This window comes from Lytechinus variegatus, chromosome 2 (assembly GCF_018143015.1).
Source record: "Lytechinus variegatus isolate NC3 chromosome 2, Lvar_3.0, whole genome shotgun sequence".
Classification (NCBI taxonomy): domain Eukaryota; kingdom Metazoa; phylum Echinodermata; class Echinoidea; order Temnopleuroida; family Toxopneustidae; genus Lytechinus; species Lytechinus variegatus.
In genome coordinates this window covers 57,119,861-57,139,453 of record NC_054741.1, presented here as the reverse complement: position 1 = coordinate 57,139,453, position 19,593 = coordinate 57,119,861, and the positions used below count along the sequence as shown (strand labels likewise).

Below are 19,593 nucleotides of genomic sequence, written 5' to 3'. Positions count from 1 at the left end.
CTAATTTTCACAATGGAATTCAAGGAATTCAATCCTTATATCAGCCAGTAGGATTTGTAATTGCTGTAGATTTCGAAAAGCATTTGATTGTATGTCACGTAGACTTCTATTTAAAGCATTTGAATATTTTGGATTTGGTAATGTATTGTGCTCTTGGCTTATAATTCTTTATAATGATGCTAGTAGCTGTGTGATAAATGGGGGACACTCAACTCGATATTTTGAGGTTAAAAGAGGAGTAAGACAAGCAGATCCCCTCTCTCCTTATTTATTTATTTATTATGTATAGTTATTGAATTACTTACTAATTTTATTCGAAATGATCCGGGTATTGAAGGGATTGGATTTGGTGAAAGAAAAATAAAACATGATTGTACATTGTGTCTAAAAGACACGTACTCAGTTAATAGGGTGAAGAAAGTCTTCGGACAGTTTGAGAAATTGAGTGGTTTAAAAATAAACATGGATAAGACAAATTTTATGTGGTTGGGGGAAGAATGTGATAGGCCGGTTTTACCTCTGTTTGGACATAGAATGCAATAATAAATTTTAAGGGTATATTTTTCACGAGACTCCAAAAAAAAGAAGATGACTTAAATTATAAGAATATTTTGAGTATAATCAAAAGATTAATTGGATGGTGAAAGCAACGAGATCTGACAATGTTTGGTAGAATAAGATTGTTAAAAGTGCATGTATTTTCAAAATTAAATTATGTTTCTTCTCTTATTTCAGTTCCTCGAAATATCTTTAAAGAAATTGAAAAAATTCTTTTAATTTCATTTGGGGTGTAAATTACAGAATAAAACGGAAAATTATATATCAAGATTATTGTGCAGGGGGACTCAAAGTAGCTAATTATGAAGTTTTCATTAAAACTCAGAGAATCATGTGGATTAAAAGGCTGCTGTATGGTGAGAAATATTAAGGTTGGTGTTTTGGGGTGGTATGTGTGTGTGGTAGGGAGTGTGAGGTGCGTGGGTGAGTGAAAGATGTATATATGTAACCTTCCTCTTAAGGATCATAGAGTTTCATGAAAAAGTAGTTTATTTGATTTGACATAATTTAGATATTAACATGATATAAATATTGAAATAATTTTATTCTACGTTATGTACTTTTTTTGGGAAAAGTTATAAGAGTTTCACACAAAACAAAAACATATATATTCGGGTTAAAACTTAATGTTTTGAAGAAATTAGTGTAGTTATATTGATTTGAGATAAGTTTGATATGAATTTATATGCTCTTATTTGTTTTTGTTTTTGTGATTAACTTGTTTCGCGATATTTGGAATTGTAAAATCATATTACGAGGAAGAAATAAAACATTATTTAAAACAAAAATATAATTTTTAACCTTCCTCTTGAGGATCATAAAGAGTTTCATGAAAAAAGTCATAATTTGATTTGATATAAGTATTGCCGCAGTTTTTTGTTTGTTTGTTTTTATATCATGCACTTTAAAAAAAGTTATACATTTTGACATAAAAATATTTTCGTGTTAATATTTTGAAGAAATTATACTGTTGTATTGTTTTTAGATAATTTTGATATGAATTTATATGCTCTTATTTGTTTTCTATATGCGATACTTTGTGAATATATTGTTTTGTGATTTTTGAAATTGTAAAATCATATTAAGAGGAAGTAATAAAATATCATAAAACAATACTACATGAAATAGAACGCTCAACAAATGTATCAATGTCATTCGTCAGCCCTTGTCCGATTCTTCCTTGTATTGTTTGTCTGATATTCTTTATCTGTTCAAATCGTAATACTTCAGCCTGGATTACCCCTTTAATTCTATCTTTTCGAGAGAAGAACATATACCGTAAAAATCATAACGGCGGGAGGCTTTTGTACGACAAAATTGTCTTGTGTTTTTGGATCACAAGCATGACAAAACTGTATGAATTCCAAACAATCCATATCAGAGGGCGCTTTGAATGGTGTGATCAATAGTAAATCATGGTCAAAACGTGTTATTGTAAAAGAGACATCTGACAGTTTATAAAACAATTTTGATTTAAGGTGTTTCATAAAAATATAAACGTTCAATGTTTCCGAGGTTTGCACATGGACTTATTTGTCATATTTTTTTTATTACATTATATGATAAAAAAATGTGAGAAAGAAGTCTCTGTGCAAACCTCGGAAACATTGAATGTGAGAGCGTTTACATTTATATGAAACACCTTAATTCAAAATTGTGAAAAGGGACCTGTCGGACTGTTTTCCATGATTAATGAAAAGGATACATATCTCACCAATCAAATAATGCGAGCACAATAACTCGACACTATGAGAAGTTTCTTTTTGTAACCGGGACAGTGGCGTAACTAGGATTTTCCAAGGGGGGGCAAACTTTCTGGAGGAGATTTTGTCCTCGAAAAATTTGACAAGCAAAAAGAAAAAAAAGTTCTTCAACAAAAGTAAAGGATTTCTTTCCCGAAAAAATTGACAAGCAAAAAAAAAGGTCTTCAGGTTCAAAAGAGGGGGCACAGGTATGTTTTCATTGCATTTTTACATTATAAATGGATCAGTTGTGACTCGTCAGGGGAGGGGGGGGGGGCAGTCTGCCCCCCCTGTTAGGTACGCTAGTGAACCAGGATAGGTATATAACTAAAAAGTAAATGCAAGCGTTAATTGCGAGCTGAATTTCTTTATATTCCACCGATCAAATAAGTTCGGAATATACGGTTCCGAATAACTTTTAAAAATAAATAAAAAAGATCCACGCCTGATACCAACTGAAGGGTGTTATGCCTCTCTTTTATTTTTTTTTTACTTGAAAATAACTTTAGGTCTACCCAAACCAATATTCTTTCTTATTCATTTATTTAATTTCTGGCAAAGAAATAACAAATTCATATTAAAAGACCATTCAACTCTCGTGGGAAGCTATATAGGGATAGCCAAAAGGTTATTTCATCACCGGTTGATGATGTAGTTTACAATGATTATCATTTAACATTAAACATGTTAGAATGGATTTAAATTTCATTAATTCACATTTAGATATAAATAGAAACAATCATTGAAGCAATGGAAGCAAGGAGGAGCATTTGAGACAGAGGAATAATTATCATCCTTTAGTCTGCTATAACAATGTGACCAAGAAATAGAGTTGAGTGGGGAATAGGGAAAATTCATTTTTAAAATGATAAAAATAATGAACGCCGTAAAGCTCAAACAGCAACAATAACACTATATTATTACTATTATCATTAGGCCCTATGTATGGGAAATCTCTATGAACCCATGCAGGATGTTTCACTGTTAAAATGAAATCCAAGTCATTTTCACCAAATTTTGCACTCAGTTACTTTTGCAGCTAGATATTCTAAATATGCCCCCCCCAAAAAAAAAAAATGGGTTCATGTGCTTGACTGTTTTCTATTTCGAGCTTTGTAGTTCACCTGTTTGAAAGGTCTCTGTATTTTCAGACCCCTCGAGATCACAACGTTGAGCTTATGCCTCTATTGCTCAGTCAAAATCCATCTAAGTTCCACCGTGACCAAATCTTATATTATATTTCAAAATGACATACTAGTTTTTCACTCATATTGCTATTCGTTTGCTCTTTAAACAGTATCACCACCGTCCATCTTACATCTTGAAAATGAGGTGTGAAAGAAGGCAAAACATCTAGGATATTCTGAATGCATTTGGAAAAAAATAAGACGTACAATGAATACTGCAATTTATTCAATACCCATGTCATTTTCACCAAATTAATGTCGGATGATTGTAGAGGAAGCTATACTAAAGATGTGTGAACATTAAAAAATAGGGGGTTCATGTGCTTGTTTTAAAAGTATCAGTAATTTAGTTTTGTTGGAGCAAAATTACTTAAAAAATTCTGCAACAAATCTTAATGTGTTATTTTATGAAGCTATTAGCTAAAAATAGTGGACCAATTTTTTTCTACGTCAATTCACAATAGCCCCTACTTCACTCCGGGACTTTACTCTGCATGCAGTGCTGAATATGACGAATATGAGGCAGTCGAGTTTGGTAAATGGGATAGCGATGCAGAATTTCTCTTTATCTCGGATACAAGCCTTTCAAGTTGACGCCGCTGTTTTGTGTTCTGAAGCACAATTGCTTCAATAAAAGTGCCGGTAGTTTGAATACAAGCACATGAACCCCCAATTGTTAATGTTCACATCTTTTTAGTATACCCTTATCTACCAAGTCTACATAACCATGGTTGAAGTTTGGTGAAAATGATGATAAGATTTAATAAAGTACTGCAAGTTTAAATCTTGTCGTCTTTCACACCTTATTTTTTTAATTGAAGCTATAAGCAGTGGCGTACCGTGGGTCATGGCATTGGGGGGGGGGGGCACCAGCATAAAATGTTGAGTCACTTAGTGGGCGCGCGAAGTGAGCTAATTTGCCAGGTATATTGACCTAATAGAGACATTTTAAGGACGGTGCCATTAGACGGAAATGTATCTCATTTATCAAATAATTTTTGATATTCAGACCTAATAAAGGATATCATAACCAAATTTTTGTAATCATGATACTTACCTCTCTCACCAAACAAACAATGCGAGCGCGAAGCGCAAGCTGGATTGTTTTTTGTATATATTTACCCGAAAAGGGATATTTTAAGGACTGCATGTTTTAGGGGCTTCATAAAGAGCATATCGCACCATAGTCATCTCTAATGCGAGCGCCTTGCAAGCGCTTGCTGAATTTGTTAGAATTACACCTAACCCATGAAACACCTTTGTAGTCATTGTAATCATGAATATGATACATATCTGACTAATCAAATATTGCGAGCGAGAAGAGCGAGCTGAAAATTTTTGAAATTCAGACCTGAAGAGGGGCATTCTAAGGCTCGTTTGTAGGAGGAATTCACTAACACCATACGTATTTCACTAATCAAATGATGCGAGCGCGAGCTGATCTTTTTTATATGAAGAGCAGACATCTCGCCAATCCACTAATGCGAACGCAAATACGGACAGGAAATGTTTGATATTCAGACCTTAAAAGGGGGCAATCATGAAATAGTCATTAAAAAACATATGTCACTACATAAAACATTTAATACTCATAGTGCGAGGAAATGTATTTGGTGTATATTGACTTGAAAACGGGATGTTTTAGTACAACAGGATTATATATCTCATTACTCAGACAATGCAAGCACCAGAAATCATAAACACATTAGCCCTCTATACTGCTATACGCCCTAAGCCAATTTTGTTTCATAAATTTACGAAAAAAAAAATTCTTATGTAATATGATGTAATATATATAATTTGATATAACACAACAAAAATACAATAATTTCTTCTTCCCCACTACGTTTCTCTTTCTTTCTCCATCTTTTTCTCCTTTCCCCCGTTTTTTTTTTTTTTTTTTTTTTTTTTTGGGGGGGGGGTTGGCATCCGATGGGGGTGGGGGCATGTGCCCATCCATGCCCCCCGTAGTTACACCACTGGCTATATAAGTGCTGCTATACTCTTTGAAGCCCAAACGAATAGCAGTATGAGTGGATTCTATTCTATAGAATTCCGAATTACAGTGTTCATGTTAGATTTTGACTGAGTAATACGGATCGCGAGTTTAAACTCAACGCTGTGTTCTTGTTGTGGTAAATTTATTTTTAATTGCGTATATCTCGAGACCTTTCAAATGGAAAAAAACTTCAAGGCTCATCACTAGAAAATAATCAAGCACATCAACCCATATTAATTTTTGCATATTTTCGATATTTAGGTGCTGAAGTAGCTTTATACGAAATTTGGTGATGACATGGATTTCATTCACTGCAACGTACAATTGCGAAAAACTCCTAAGTCAATAATTTAACTTGTGCTAGTGATCAAAGATTTACCAACTTCTTTGAAAATTTATTACATTAGTTTAAGTTTTTACTTCAAATGATATAGAAATAGAATATATCTTGTATGTATCTGAAATTCTGATATTTATGATACTAAAAATGTACTAGTACACTGCAAAAGTTCTGGTGTTGATTTAACACCAGCCCGGATGATACTATAAATGTAGTAGTACACTGCAAAAGTTCTGGTGTTGATTTAACACCAGCCCGGAATGTCCACACCATAAAAGTGTTCAACAAAACCAGTTTCGTTTGTACAACACCAATTAGTATCAAAACAGCATCGGTTTGGTTCTAAACTGGCGTTGTTTCAATAATCTCTGGTGTGGACGTATATAGATTCCGGGCTGATGTTAAATCAACACCGGAGTTTTTGCAGTGTAATAAATTGGCAGTTAGCACTGCACTGCATAGATTTATCCATTCGCTATCTATTCGTGTATCGTATCGACTATCGGTACGGTACTCCGGATGGACAAAAAGGGAGTGATCAAATTTTCTTTTTTAGAGTCTCGTCGTGTACAACGTAGCTGTTGTTGCAATGTCCAGTCACGATCAAAATACTTTTCCAGCTCGCCACATGGATATCGAAGGTGAGTTAATGGAGTAACCTCTTGTCAATTATTTTGAAATATCACGGGAGCACCTCTGACTCTGTCCAGTCTTCCCACTCCCATCATGCGCATACATATGCCGTACCCGGGGATCGGGAATTTAGCTCCTGTGTGATTCGTATGATTGTATCACAGAATTGTGCTAATGACATGTGCTATGTGTACGTACAAGTTTTCATGCGCTGGTAGTAGTAGTGCGTCCTGTGACGCACACACCCTTGTCACAGCAGCATTATTTTGCCATTTTTGGTCTGTAATGTAGACACACTAACGGCAACATTACATAATCTTTAAATGCTTGGAGAATAAGAAAGCCTAATGTTTGAACTAGCAAAGAGCAGGCCTAAATTTAAACATTTTCTGATTCTAAAAAAACATGAAATGTCAATCGAACTTTTATGTTGCAAAAATAATGCAAGTCCAAAAAGATGAGAATGAGACCGTTGACTATGGGTCTCTTTGTTAAGACACAGAGACTTCTACTTTACAAAAAAAAATTAGCATAAAATTTGTCAAAAATAACCCCTTTTCTCAAATTCAAATTCAAGCAATAAATTGTCATTGACATTGCAATTGATTAATCAATTGCAATGTCAATGACAATTTATTGGTTGAAATTTGAGAAAAGGAGTTATCAATTTCAATGTCAATGACAACTTATTGCTTGAAATTTGAGAAAAGGGGTTATTTCTTTTTACAAATTTTATGCTAATTTTTTTTGTAAAGTAGAAGTCAACTCAACATAGGCACTTATTCAGTTGCGAATTCTGGGTGAAAATTCAAGCATTTTTGTAAATCGTAGATATTGAGCCTTATTGTGAGCATGCTGGAAAAGCCTTTCCTTATATTCACCTGAAGTTGTCTACTTAAAGGACAAGTCCACCCTAATAAAAAGTTGATTTGAATAAAAAGAGCAAAATCCAACAAGCATAACACTGAAAATTTCATCAAAATGGGATGTAGAATAAGAAAGTTACGACATTTATAGTTTTGCTTAATTTCACAAAAAAGTTAAAATATGCACATCCTGGCTGGTATGCAAATGAGGGGACTTTGATGTCATCCACTCACTATTTCTTTTGTATTTTATTATATGAAATATTCCAATTTCTTCTCATTTTCAAGTGATACAAAGATTAATTCCTCCCTGAACATTTGGAATTAGCATTAAATACTATACATGTATGGTTCAGTCAAGTTGGTCCTTATTGTCAAATCTATAAAAAATGAAATATTTTAAAATTCAACAATAAAAAACAAAAGAAATAGTGAGTGATGGGCACCTGACTCACCTAGTTGTGCATGTATCTCTGTTTTTCACTGATGTGGTTTCCGGTACACCATGTGGAGTGTTATAGAAACAGTGGATAGAAGAAGAGAAGAAATGGATAGGCGAGAAAGTGGAGATTTGAGAGTAGAGCATTTTTTCTTGAAAGTAGTCCTGAAAATGACTGTAAACCAGGAAAGATTGATGAGTTGAGAACAGCTTGAGTAGTAGAGCTGATGAGGAGATGCTTTGAGTCGGCGAGTAGAGATGATGAGTAGTAGAGAGACTCGTCGTTTCGGACAGGTTGACTTTAAGGTCAAAGGTCATGACCTTATAAATTGCTCCAATACATTATTCGATGCATGTTTTGGATTCCTCTCTGAATTTCCTATCAAATGGTACCAGTTTCATGAAAATTGGTCAACACGTAACAACGCAGTGGTCATTGAAAGTTGAAGGTCACGCCCATTTTTGTCAAAACAAGGAGAAAAGGACGGGCCGTAGCGCGAGAACCGATGGACCGATTGGACTAATTTTTTTTTGTTTTGTGCTTGGGCCATGGTGAATTTTATGTATACCAAATTACAACGAATTCTGAGACGGTCGGGTGCAAAATTGCACATTCATTGGGTGAATTGGCATGGAATGACCCCATACATGTACATTGACAAAATGTAACATGAGTAACCATAACGTGAGTAACCACTTTATCTGCACCCCTAGTAAAAACCATGTGTTCTTTATTTTTTGAATTATATACAAAGTTTGTCTCCCTATTTTAAACTTCTTTGAAATGGATATAATGAACTTTCATGAAAGCCTTGTATGAGGACACTTTTCACTTATGTCAACTTTTCATTTATGCATTTCCAAATCATGTAACGTGAGTAAACGACACATTTCAAAGATTTGCCTGGAGCATAATAAAATTTCCCAAGTTTTGTTCTTATACAAAGGATAGTCAGACTGCATACTTTGTTGTGATGAAGAGATGTTCAGTTCCTATCAATAATGATGGAGTTACAGCTCCAAGTATGAGTCAAGGTGTCTCCAAATGTAACGTTGGTAACCATGGAATAGCCCTTTGGCCTTTTGTGTAGCAGATTTTTTTTTTAAACTTATGACTGTACAGAAAATAATTTTCAGCCTTACAAAATGCTAATCAATTTTGGTTAAAGGGGTGGTCCGGGCTAAAAATATTTATATCTTAATGCATAGAGTAGAATTCACTGATCAAAATGCCGAAAATTTCATAAAAATCTGATAACAAATAATAAAGTTATTGAAGTTTAATGTTTAGCAATATATTGTGAAAAAAGTCATCATGAATATTCATTAGGTGGGCTGATGATGTCACATCTCCACTTTCCGTTTTGTTATTTTACATAAAATCACATTTTTTTTCATTATTTCATACTTGTGTGAATAATATGTCTCCGTTATAATGAAATAAGTTGCAGCAATAAATATCTAATGCACTAAATCAGTTGTCAATCTAATTTTCTAGTTCTAGGAGGAAAAAAATTGAATAAACCTAATTTCATATGATAAAATACAAAAGAACAAGTGGAGATGTAACATCATCAGCCCACCTACTGAATATTCATGACGACCCTTTTTACAAAATATTGCTTAACTTTAAAATTCAATAACTTTGTTATTTGTTATCCGATTTTGATGAAATATTAAGCTATAAATACTTTCAGTCCAGACCATCCCTTTGATAAAATTGTTTCCTGTACATAGAATTTTGGTTGGCTCCTATTGAGCTGAGTTGGTCTGAAGTCAAGTTTTTCTAATCTCTACAGCTTTTTGAGTCATTTCACAGTGTTAGATAGCCTATCTGATATGCGTTGGGCTAGTGGGCAAACTAGTGACGGGCGAGGGCGAAGCCAGAGTCTGTCAGGCGAGTCGACAATCCCTCTCAGTACAGTCTCTCTTGCAAGTACAGTCAATGCATGTTGGGTTTACTGTTTGTTTACCACTTTGTAACACTTAGAGCAGCCGGTGTTTAATTTATTTATCTAACTTTAAACCTTTCCAGGGGAAGTACTCAGTGTCCAGCAAAGGGTAGGTGATCTGGAGTCTTCTCTACAGGCTGTCCTGCAAGAAAAGAAACTTCAAGAGGAAGACTTTGCTCAAAAGAGAGCAAAATTCAAAGAACTTTACTTGTCCAGAGAACGTAAGTTTTAATGGTCAATTTCAGAATAGGCCTACTGTACGATCATGTCTCATCATTCATGTTAAAGAAGAGGAAATGAGGTGAAGGGGGGGGGGGTCAGATTTTTGAAAAGATGAGAGGACATTGAAATAAGATGAGACGAAATGGGGGTCATTGTGATATTGAATTATGTGAATTAAATGAGAGGGTAGAGGACATATCACTGTTGTACATGTATCTCTTATTGTTTGAATTCATCCGAGGCTGGCCCCAAAGGCCATGGCCTTGGATTTCATATTTATTGTCCGCAGAGATTTTCTTGTGCCCTTTTTATTACAAATATTTCAATTTCTGCTGTCATGTAGAATTTGCCCTAAAGAAAAATGGCCTGGGGCCTGTTGCAGAAAAAGTTCCGCTTAAACGCAAGTAAAAAAGAATCAATTGCAAGTCCCCAATGTGTGCTGTTGATTGGTTGAAAATCAAGTTGCACAAGATTTTTAGAGTTGCGTTTGATTGCAATCTTTCTTCAGTGGGCCCCTGATCTCACAATGAATTATAGGGGGACAAAGCATGTACGTGTAATCATGGGCAAGGAAACCCAGATCTAAGATATTCCTTATCCAGCTCACGAGGTTCCAAGGGGAAGTGCCATAATAATGTCAAACCTAACCAAGTTTCCAGCCTTGGATCCAGGATTATTTCAAGGGGTGCAAAGAAATAAAAAGAAGGTTGTCACTAAAAATGATGGGCTTTTAGTGTAGGCCTACAGTTCACTATTGTCCAGCAAAAAATAAAATAAAAGGAAAGATCATTGGCCCAAATGAAGGCATCTTGTTTTTTTTCCTTCTTTTTTTGGTTGAAATTTTATGGGGTGCATCCCCTTTATCCATTCCTGGTTTCCTCCTTTTAATTCCCATTTTTTATGACTTTTATTTAAAAGTCTTATACACATAAGTGTATCATATGACCATCATGGTAGGTTGTAAATTATTCAAAGAACAATACTGTAAGATTTCCTTATTATTCAACTGTTGATTTGTAATGCATCATACATGTACTTTAATGTTTGGCATCCTAAAATGAAAAACAGCAAAACTCTAATAGCACAAGCATGGTAATTCATCTATTGCATATCTCCTGGCTGTCCTGGAGGGTTTTTTAATTTCCAATTGGTCTAATACCAAGTCGTCCAGTTCCCAGTTGACTCGTCTACTATCATTTGGTCTACCATCAGTGACTATCCACATGGTCTAATTGCCATTTCGTCCACTCACCATTTTGTCTAATAGCTAGTTGGTTCAATAGCCATTTAGTCCATACCATTTGGTCTAATTGGACTACCGGTAATTGTTAATTTGGCGAAATATTAATGAAAAGAAAATGGGTATTAGACCAACTGGTTATGAGACAAAATAGTCATACATGTAGATCGGACTGGTGATTACACAAAGTGATTATTGGACCAACTGGTTGTTGGACCAAACGGCTGTTTATTGACTAAATGTTGGTGGACGTAATGGCATTACGCTATACATGTAGAGCATGTGTGGAGTGGACGAGTTGGCAATAGACAAATTGGCAGTTTAACTCCGAGAATGTCAGAATGATACACCAGTTATAATTTGTAAATAGGTATCCATTAGGATTATATTCCTTGAATGATATTACTCCTGTACATGGGAGCTCACCTACATGTACAAGGTGCAAGAGTATTGAAGTACTCGGGGGGGGGGGGGGGGGGGAATAGGTCAATAAATGAAGACACCTGGAGCATTTATTATCAAACAATATTATGTGTACATGTATACTATTATAGAGGAAATATCATGTATGCTTTAGGCCAAGTAAAAAAAAAGTAGTTGATCATCCGGGTTTTTGAGAGCGGTGATGAGGGAGGTCCTTACTATTTGCTATCTTACTATTTTTTTTAAAAAACAAGGAGGCATTTTCTCGGCCCATTTTTGACATCAATGATGAGGGAGGTCCTTACTATTTACTATTTTTTTGCTATTTTTTATTGTAATGGTTGTCAGGCCATGTCAAGCTCGAAATATTTGATCGATGCATGCTTAAGATTAATAATAAATGAGTAGAAATGTATGCATGCATACAATTGATTGGAAATCTATGGAAAATGTATTATGCGATAAAAATCTATTGATGAATTTATACTGATGTATACCGGTACTGTATTGTAAAACAAAACGTTCATGTCAAGTGAATAATTTAAACATTATTCTATATTAATATAGGCCTATATATATTGTAAAGGTGAAAAAAGCATGGGGGTGGGGTCATTTTTATTACCATGGAGCCATCATTAGTTTTCCAGAGCCAATCTCTTTTTAGCTCTGGGCATGGTTTCGCATCGCAGTTTTCCAGCTGCTTGTATATTCATTAACATGTTGTTTAATACTGTTCAATTTTTATTCATTTTCTAATTGATATCAAATGTTAAATGATGATTGAATTAATTGTTAATTGTTCACATAATGTTTATTATTTCATGTTTGTAACTCTAACTAATTTTTAGTTTTACAATTTTCCATCAAATTGAATAGCTCAAGGAAGAATAAAGTTTTGAACAGAATTGGCACTTCTTGGAATCCCATTAATGATTTTCAATCTTCATAAAGAATAACCCACTTGAATTTATTTTTTGAATATTCAATGCACTGCCTGCTGACGTTAGAAAACTCAATTGATTTCACAAATTCACATGTTGCGCCAGCACAGTCAATATCATCATCCCAGCACACAAGTCATGCATTACCCAACAGAGTCACAACAAGCACAGTCAATCACCGTAACACACATCGAAGTAGAGGTGCTATCACTCACCAAAAAACCCGCCGAAATACAAATTTACGTCACTAAAATTGATTTTTCTGCGCCATATTTCCAAAGCACGCGACGGATTAGTTCAGATTCAGGAAGCGGGGTCCCCGAAAATGCACTAAAAATGAAGAAATCCGTGATCTTCCCCGAGTTTGCAAACTTTATTTTCTTGCTAATTTATGATGGTATCTTCAAAATTCCAATAGAAAACCAAATCAGAATTTTTTTCTTTCTTGCAGTTACGGCGATATCGGACTTTGCAATTGTTTTTGAAGTTGCGAGAGATCCCAAAGCAAATGAGAGCAAATCGCTCGCCAATTTTGTGATTTTTTCGCTATTCAGCAGCCATAAAAATAGTAAATATCAAGAAAATTGATGCTGCAATGAAAAAGGGAACATCAAAAAAGGAACATCACGATTTTTTTTTTTTTTTTTGCCAATTTTTGAAAATAGTAAATATCAAAAATTTCCATGCGGCGGCCAAAATAGATGCGCGCGAGGACGATCAACTACTTTCTTTTTTTACTTGGCCTTATATCCACTTCCTATTTACATGTATGTCAGCCATTTCTTTTTAATCTTGACACATAAATTTTCCATTGGCATCTCAATGTCTAATTTAATGTGTAATTAAAAAGTCTCTTTTACTTAATTATAGTGGTTAAACATGTACTGTATATCCCTGTGGAAATACAGTGATTAACAGTGACATGGGATTTGATGAAGGTTCCTGCTTTCTCATTCATCTGAACTCATCTGAACTCAAAATTTCATGAATATGTAATTCCAGGTACTGATTAAAATCACCATTTCTATTGCTTTGTTAATCCTTTGTTACCTTTCAGAGGAACTAATCAAGGAGGTTGATAACGTCCGAGAGGAAAAGGATAGATTGAGTGAGGAATTGGCTGGGCTAAAGGCAGCTGCATCTGTCATTGAAAGCAGCAAAGATGAGGAAATTGCTCAGATCAAGCAAAAGTGGACCGATGAGGTCGCATCACTCCAACAAATTGTTTCTCGTAAGTATGGTCTATGTTTCCCGAAGATATTGCCACTTCTTTTTTTCTGTCTATATTAAGGAGTTACATTTTAAAATGCATGTTTTTCCATTGTGTTCCTAGGGCTTGTTTAAAAAAGAATTGCATTTGAACACAATTAAAAAACAAACAAATTTAAAGGTCAAGCACAATCCAATATGCTTTTTTAATGGGTTAATAGTGATGCTTCATTCAATTTTATAAGTTGTGTTATTGCAATTCTTTTAGCAACAGGCCCCAGTACATGTATGTGATGCAGGGCTTGATTTCTTAAGGCCTAATCCCACTGACCGATGGGCACAAAAAGTATTCATAACAGATACAGCTGACAAGCAAATTTCCATCCGTTTTCATCCGCTCCAGACAATGGACAAAATGAGCGAACAATAAAATCACAGTGGACGGATGCTCGATGGATATAGCGTATGAAACACGTATGCAAAGAGTACACAATGGATACATAATGTAACATTTTGGCAAGACTCTTTTTCCTCGCTTCATCCGTGAGTGCAGTGGGAACAAACCTTTACTGAACATGGGGAATCACCATTTTATATCATATTGTAAATCAATGTCGAATTTCTTTGTGAATTTCCTTGTGAAATCTGCAAGTAAATAATTGAACGTTCATAAATTCATGAAATTAAAATGCAAAAGAAATAGTGACTGTATGATATGATTGGCTCTCTCATGATTGCACGTCATCACCCATATTGTGCTTATTAATGTTTGGGGAAAATAGGCAAAATTTGGAAATGTAACTTTTTCTTGTTTTTTGTCCAATTTTGATGACATGTTAAGTATTGAACTTGTGTGATTTTACTTTTATTTTTTGAATTCATTGAAATTGTTAACTGAATCAACTTTATATTGAAATGGACTTGACCTTTAAAAAAATGGTACTGAAACTGAAAGTTTCCATGTTTATACTGAATTTGTAAAGTCATGTATCATAGTATTTTGAAGCAAAGACTGGAAGTTGGATTTTTGTTCTGTGTTTTTTATGTTTTGTTGTTGTTTGTGGTTGATATGTACAACTCAGCCAAAAATAAAAGAAATAATTAACATTTAATGAGGCATGGCAGCTGACAGAAATTCAGTCACTGAAATGTCGAAAATAGCCCCCATAATATTTTATAATTTAGCCATTGTGGATATAAAAGCTACTTTGGAATAAACAGTTCTAAGCAGATCCCCCTTTCCCCCCTCCCCCATAAATACTTCAGTTGTTTAACTACAGGTTAATTCATTTTTTTTTTCAAATGACACAATAATTCCACATCATTACCTTTCCATAGCCTATTTATAATCAATATATTTCTCCCCCTTAAGTGAAATTTTGATATCATAATTTCGTCTTTTATCCGATACTGATCACATTTTCAATGTTATGCAGTAGGAATTGATTTCCTTGGGTTTTTTTTCTAAATTACAGAGCTAATATACAGTGGTTGGAGCCACATACATAAAAACAATGAATAAAAAAAAACAATAAATATTCATTATAAATTCATATTTCACAGGTATACAGAATAACTGCAAGAACATACTGTACTATGTAATCATGTATAATTTTATCCGCTAGTATTTTTATAGTGAAATCTCAAATGAAATTGCATCTAACTTTGTTGCAATGTGCATTGTATGAGAATATGTTTCATGTTTCACACATTAGATGTGATTGCCTAAAATAGATCTCATCAGGTGGCATGAGTAATCAGAGATTAGGCCTCTGAGATCACAGGAAATCAGGAAAGAATTTTTACCTATCACTCTACATCTCTAGACCTAACAAGACTAATCTGGTCTTTCCTTGACAGAAATTATTCTAGTTTTGCATTTCAAAACATTTGTGCCATTTATTTACTGTACTTTCATGTGGATACTGTTCATTTAGATATTGTGAATGAGGAAGTTTGATTTGATAAATCTGTTTTTTGAGGGGTAAGGCGTGCATGTACTGTACATGTATCTGCAATGGAGTTCCATAATAATATAGGGCTTCAGTCTTGCACACGATATTTGATTCAAGGGTTTAAATTTGCCTGTGTCAAGTTGTGATAAATCTGGAGATCATTCATTTCATCCAAGAATGAATTTAATGTATTGTCAGATGTTACTGTCTGTGTAAAAGATGCAAACTGAAGTCTGATATTCAAGGGTTTAAATTTGTAATAAAATCTGCAAATTCATTTAAAAAAACATTGTTTGTACAGTCAATACCAAATTTCACTGTGGATTCTCACGGTTTCTCTTTTTTTTGGCAGGTGTCACCTTTATAATTTTTTCATTCATGGTTTCAAATAGAAAAATGACAAAACAGTAGTCAATATTTTCATACATTTTCTTTGTTTTTAGATTAGATTAGAATTTGATGGATTAAAATTTTTGAAATTGAAGCAAAATTGGGATAATAAAGAAATTTTTATACACCCTGTATGCACAACAGCAATAACTATATAGGACAATGCCATGAACCATATACATGGACAGAGATTAATTCCATGCATGTACCTTTAATGAAAAACCCGGGATTTAAGTCAAGTTGATTGATACTAAATTGATTGGCTGTTGATTGGCTTTGTATACACCTTTATCTTTGTAGACACGGCAGCAATAACTGCAGAGGAGACTGCTATGACTTATCTGATGGAAAGAGACAAACTCCTTGCACTTAATGAAAAACTCACACAGGAGCTACAAGAAATCAGTCAAAATCAAGGAGGAGAAAAGTAAGTCAAGATTTGTGTGTTTCATTTGAAAAAAAAGGGGAATCAAGGAATAGACTATGACATTTAAAATGACCGTGATTAAATTGCAATAAATAGAGGCAACACTTTATTATGCCAGGTATTACTTTACTTAAGGCATGGTCACACTGCCCGAGCGTTGTTGGAGCGGTCATGGAGCGGAGAATTTCCAGGTATACCACTGGTCACAGTATAGTGTTTTGTCTTTTATTGTTAATGACAATGTGTATGAGTGATTTCACATTATTTCTTGAACAGTCCAGAGTTTAAAATGCTAACTGGTCAGCTTTTGTTGACTATTTCCTTATAGTTCACATAAATTTCAAATTTCATTCAAAAACTTGTCCAATCAAATTATGCATGTGTTGATAATACTCTAATTATTCAAATTCATCTCTTGATGTTTGTAGAACAATGACATCGTCAGGCAGTGCTGGCCTTTTGACCAGTATGACGAAATCATTCCGCAGCTTGACCAGCGCCACCACTAGTCCATCTCCTACCAGGGAAGAAAAGCTCCCTCTACCCCAGACCCCAAGCTCCCCTTCAGCATCAGACAATCTGGAACAGAGTATGTTAAAGGTAATAACCCCTTGTTATCTAGAATTACAATATTCTGGTACATAACGTCCTTTTGCACACGCATGTACCAAGTTGTTGTTATGTGATGATAAGACATATCTCACATATTAGATAATATATCAATACATAATCAATACTTCTACATGAAGTATACCAACTCCAACCTTATTAAGAAAGTAATTACTCATTCTTCTTGCAGCTAAACTTCTGACGCACACACATGTTATGGGTTTCTTATTCACTACATTCCCGCCTCTTACTAAAAGGTCCACTCCCCTTATGCAGAGTAAAGTTATGACGTACAGATTGTTTAGGCCAAGCGTCCAAGGTTTACCAACACCTGTTTGGTTGTAAAGAGTCTTGAATAGACCAATACAAAAGGGGTTCACTTCTGAACCCAAATCAGAATAGAGATTGGACTTAAGATTTGAGAATGGTCTAGAGATAGAGCTACAGAAGAGTTTATATTTTATATTACATCAGTTTGCAGAGTTTATCTTCATCTTCAGAGTATAGTCACCATCAGACTTATTCATGTATTATTTGTTATCATCATCAACTTAAGTGCTATAGATCCCAATGACAACATAACATTATCATACTTCAAAAAATGTAATTTTAAGGAGAAACACATCCTTCCAGCAAAGGAGGGAGGGGGTACATACTTTAATTAAATCTTTGATGAACCCTTAATACCTTTTTTTTTGACAATCTGGTAGTCAGTCCATTCATTAGCTCACCTAGACATGACTCCTTATAAATGAATTAAACCTTTGAATATGAAAAACTAGGTCTCTCATTCCATTATTTGTCTTGTTATCTGACTCTCCCCTCCCACCCCCCCCCCCCCTCTATTCACATGAGTAGTATCTATATACATGTATGTAAAGATTGTGAGTAATGAGCATTTGAGCTCAAGGAAGATTTATACTAGAACGTTTGTACTTACTACTTACCAGTTACTGTAGTTTAATGTAAACACAATATCCATCTGACTCTGCATGCCAGCATATAGATCCATCCATGTATACGATCAAAGTATTATTGTGTCTTCATATTTCTCTAGGCACAGAAAGATACCGAGCTGCTTCGAGCCGTGGTAGTTCCCCTGGAAAATGAGATTGAAAGCCTCAAACAAAAATTATCAGATGTACACAGTGACAACAGGCTTCTGCAAGCGAGGCTAAAGGTGTGGATTTCATAATTTGAGAAACTTCATGTATGAGTTTAACACTAGTTATCAGGCCCAAGTCATATTGTTTTTCATTGTTACCTGGGCCTGTTAATCGTTTTTTCCTGGTGAAGACTGGTGAACGAATGAAATACATAGGATTTAGTTTCACCGAAGACTGAAACGTCAACCAGTTTAGAAAATGTATTTTGAAATCTACATTAAAACTATCACATGATATTTGATTTCTAACCTTTAATCAAACCAAGCGGGATCATGGAAATAAGATTACCTAGGAGGATATCTCAATTTACTTGCTTGAAGTTATTGACCCATAAAATTATCATTTTGTTGCATTATATATGAGCATTGCAAATTTGTTATGTTTGTTTGCAACTCATAATTTCTCCTCTATAGAGTTATAGCACTATCTCGGGTCGATGTGGGAGAAATCTTAGTTATTATAAACAAGTATGGCTGAACGAACCAACCTAGAATGCAACAATATTGTAATAACTGCCTCTTTGTGGAATGAAATCTAATATCATATTAAACTTGTAGGTTAAAAAAAGGGTTTACTTGTAATTGAAAATTGCACTTAATTCCCAGTTACCTGTGGTAAAAAAAGACATCACTATATCAACAGAGATCTAAGTATACCTTACTTTATGAAACCCTGAAATCAATAAAGCTGAAAATTAACTACAAAGTTGATGGCCAACACAGATAAACACATATGGGACCATGTGCTTAGAAATAGACCTGTCACCTGGCAGGAATGCCTCGCTTATTTCTCAGTAGTATGCATTTTCTGCTAGAATCACTTTGAATAAGAATTTTATAATTGTACACAATTGGGTGGTCATTTCATAGGATTTTGAGATGTTCACTACAAGTAGCATTTACATTGAACTGACCTATGCTCCGTTGTTTGTACATACAGAAAGCTATTGGCAGCAAAGACTTCAGTGATGCAGTTCCATCAGCCGATGACTGTGAAGTTACCAAGGATGATATTAATATTCTCAATGAGAAGGTAAGATCAGCAGTGCCTGTGACATAAAGCTTAGCGCTTGATCGTAGGGTGGATATTTACGCTTTTTATTACGCTGACCGTAAGATGAAATCATGCATTCAAATCAACTGTGTGCTCAATCGCTAAGGTCTGTGTCACAGGACCTGTGACCTGAGTGAGAGGGCCTTCATTACAAAAGTCGTTGTAGGCTGCGCATTCAGACCCTTTTAATAGCTTCAGTGAGAGGTTTACACAGGAGACTAGCTTCAAGTCACATTGTGAAA

General features: G+C 34.7%; 1 protein-coding gene across 1 annotated transcript in view; it reads left to right on the top strand.

Annotated features, from left to right (window-relative positions):
• The first annotated feature begins 6,290 nt into the window (after window positions 1-6,290).
• The window catches only part of LOC121406875 (rab GTPase-binding effector protein 1-like), a 31,324-nt gene continuing 18,021 nt past the window's right edge, over window positions 6,291-19,593 (top strand). The window contains exons 1-7 of the mRNA XM_041597746.1: window positions 6,291-6,467; window positions 9,800-9,937; window positions 13,600-13,773; window positions 16,397-16,523; window positions 16,952-17,123; window positions 18,190-18,312; window positions 19,238-19,330. Coding sequence (XP_041453680.1) covers window positions 6,416-6,467; window positions 9,800-9,937; window positions 13,600-13,773; window positions 16,397-16,523; window positions 16,952-17,123; window positions 18,190-18,312; window positions 19,238-19,330 — 879 coding nt within the window. The 5' untranslated portion in view covers window positions 6,291-6,415. The remainder of the gene's footprint in view (window positions 6,468-9,799; window positions 9,938-13,599; window positions 13,774-16,396; window positions 16,524-16,951; window positions 17,124-18,189; window positions 18,313-19,237; window positions 19,331-19,593) is intronic.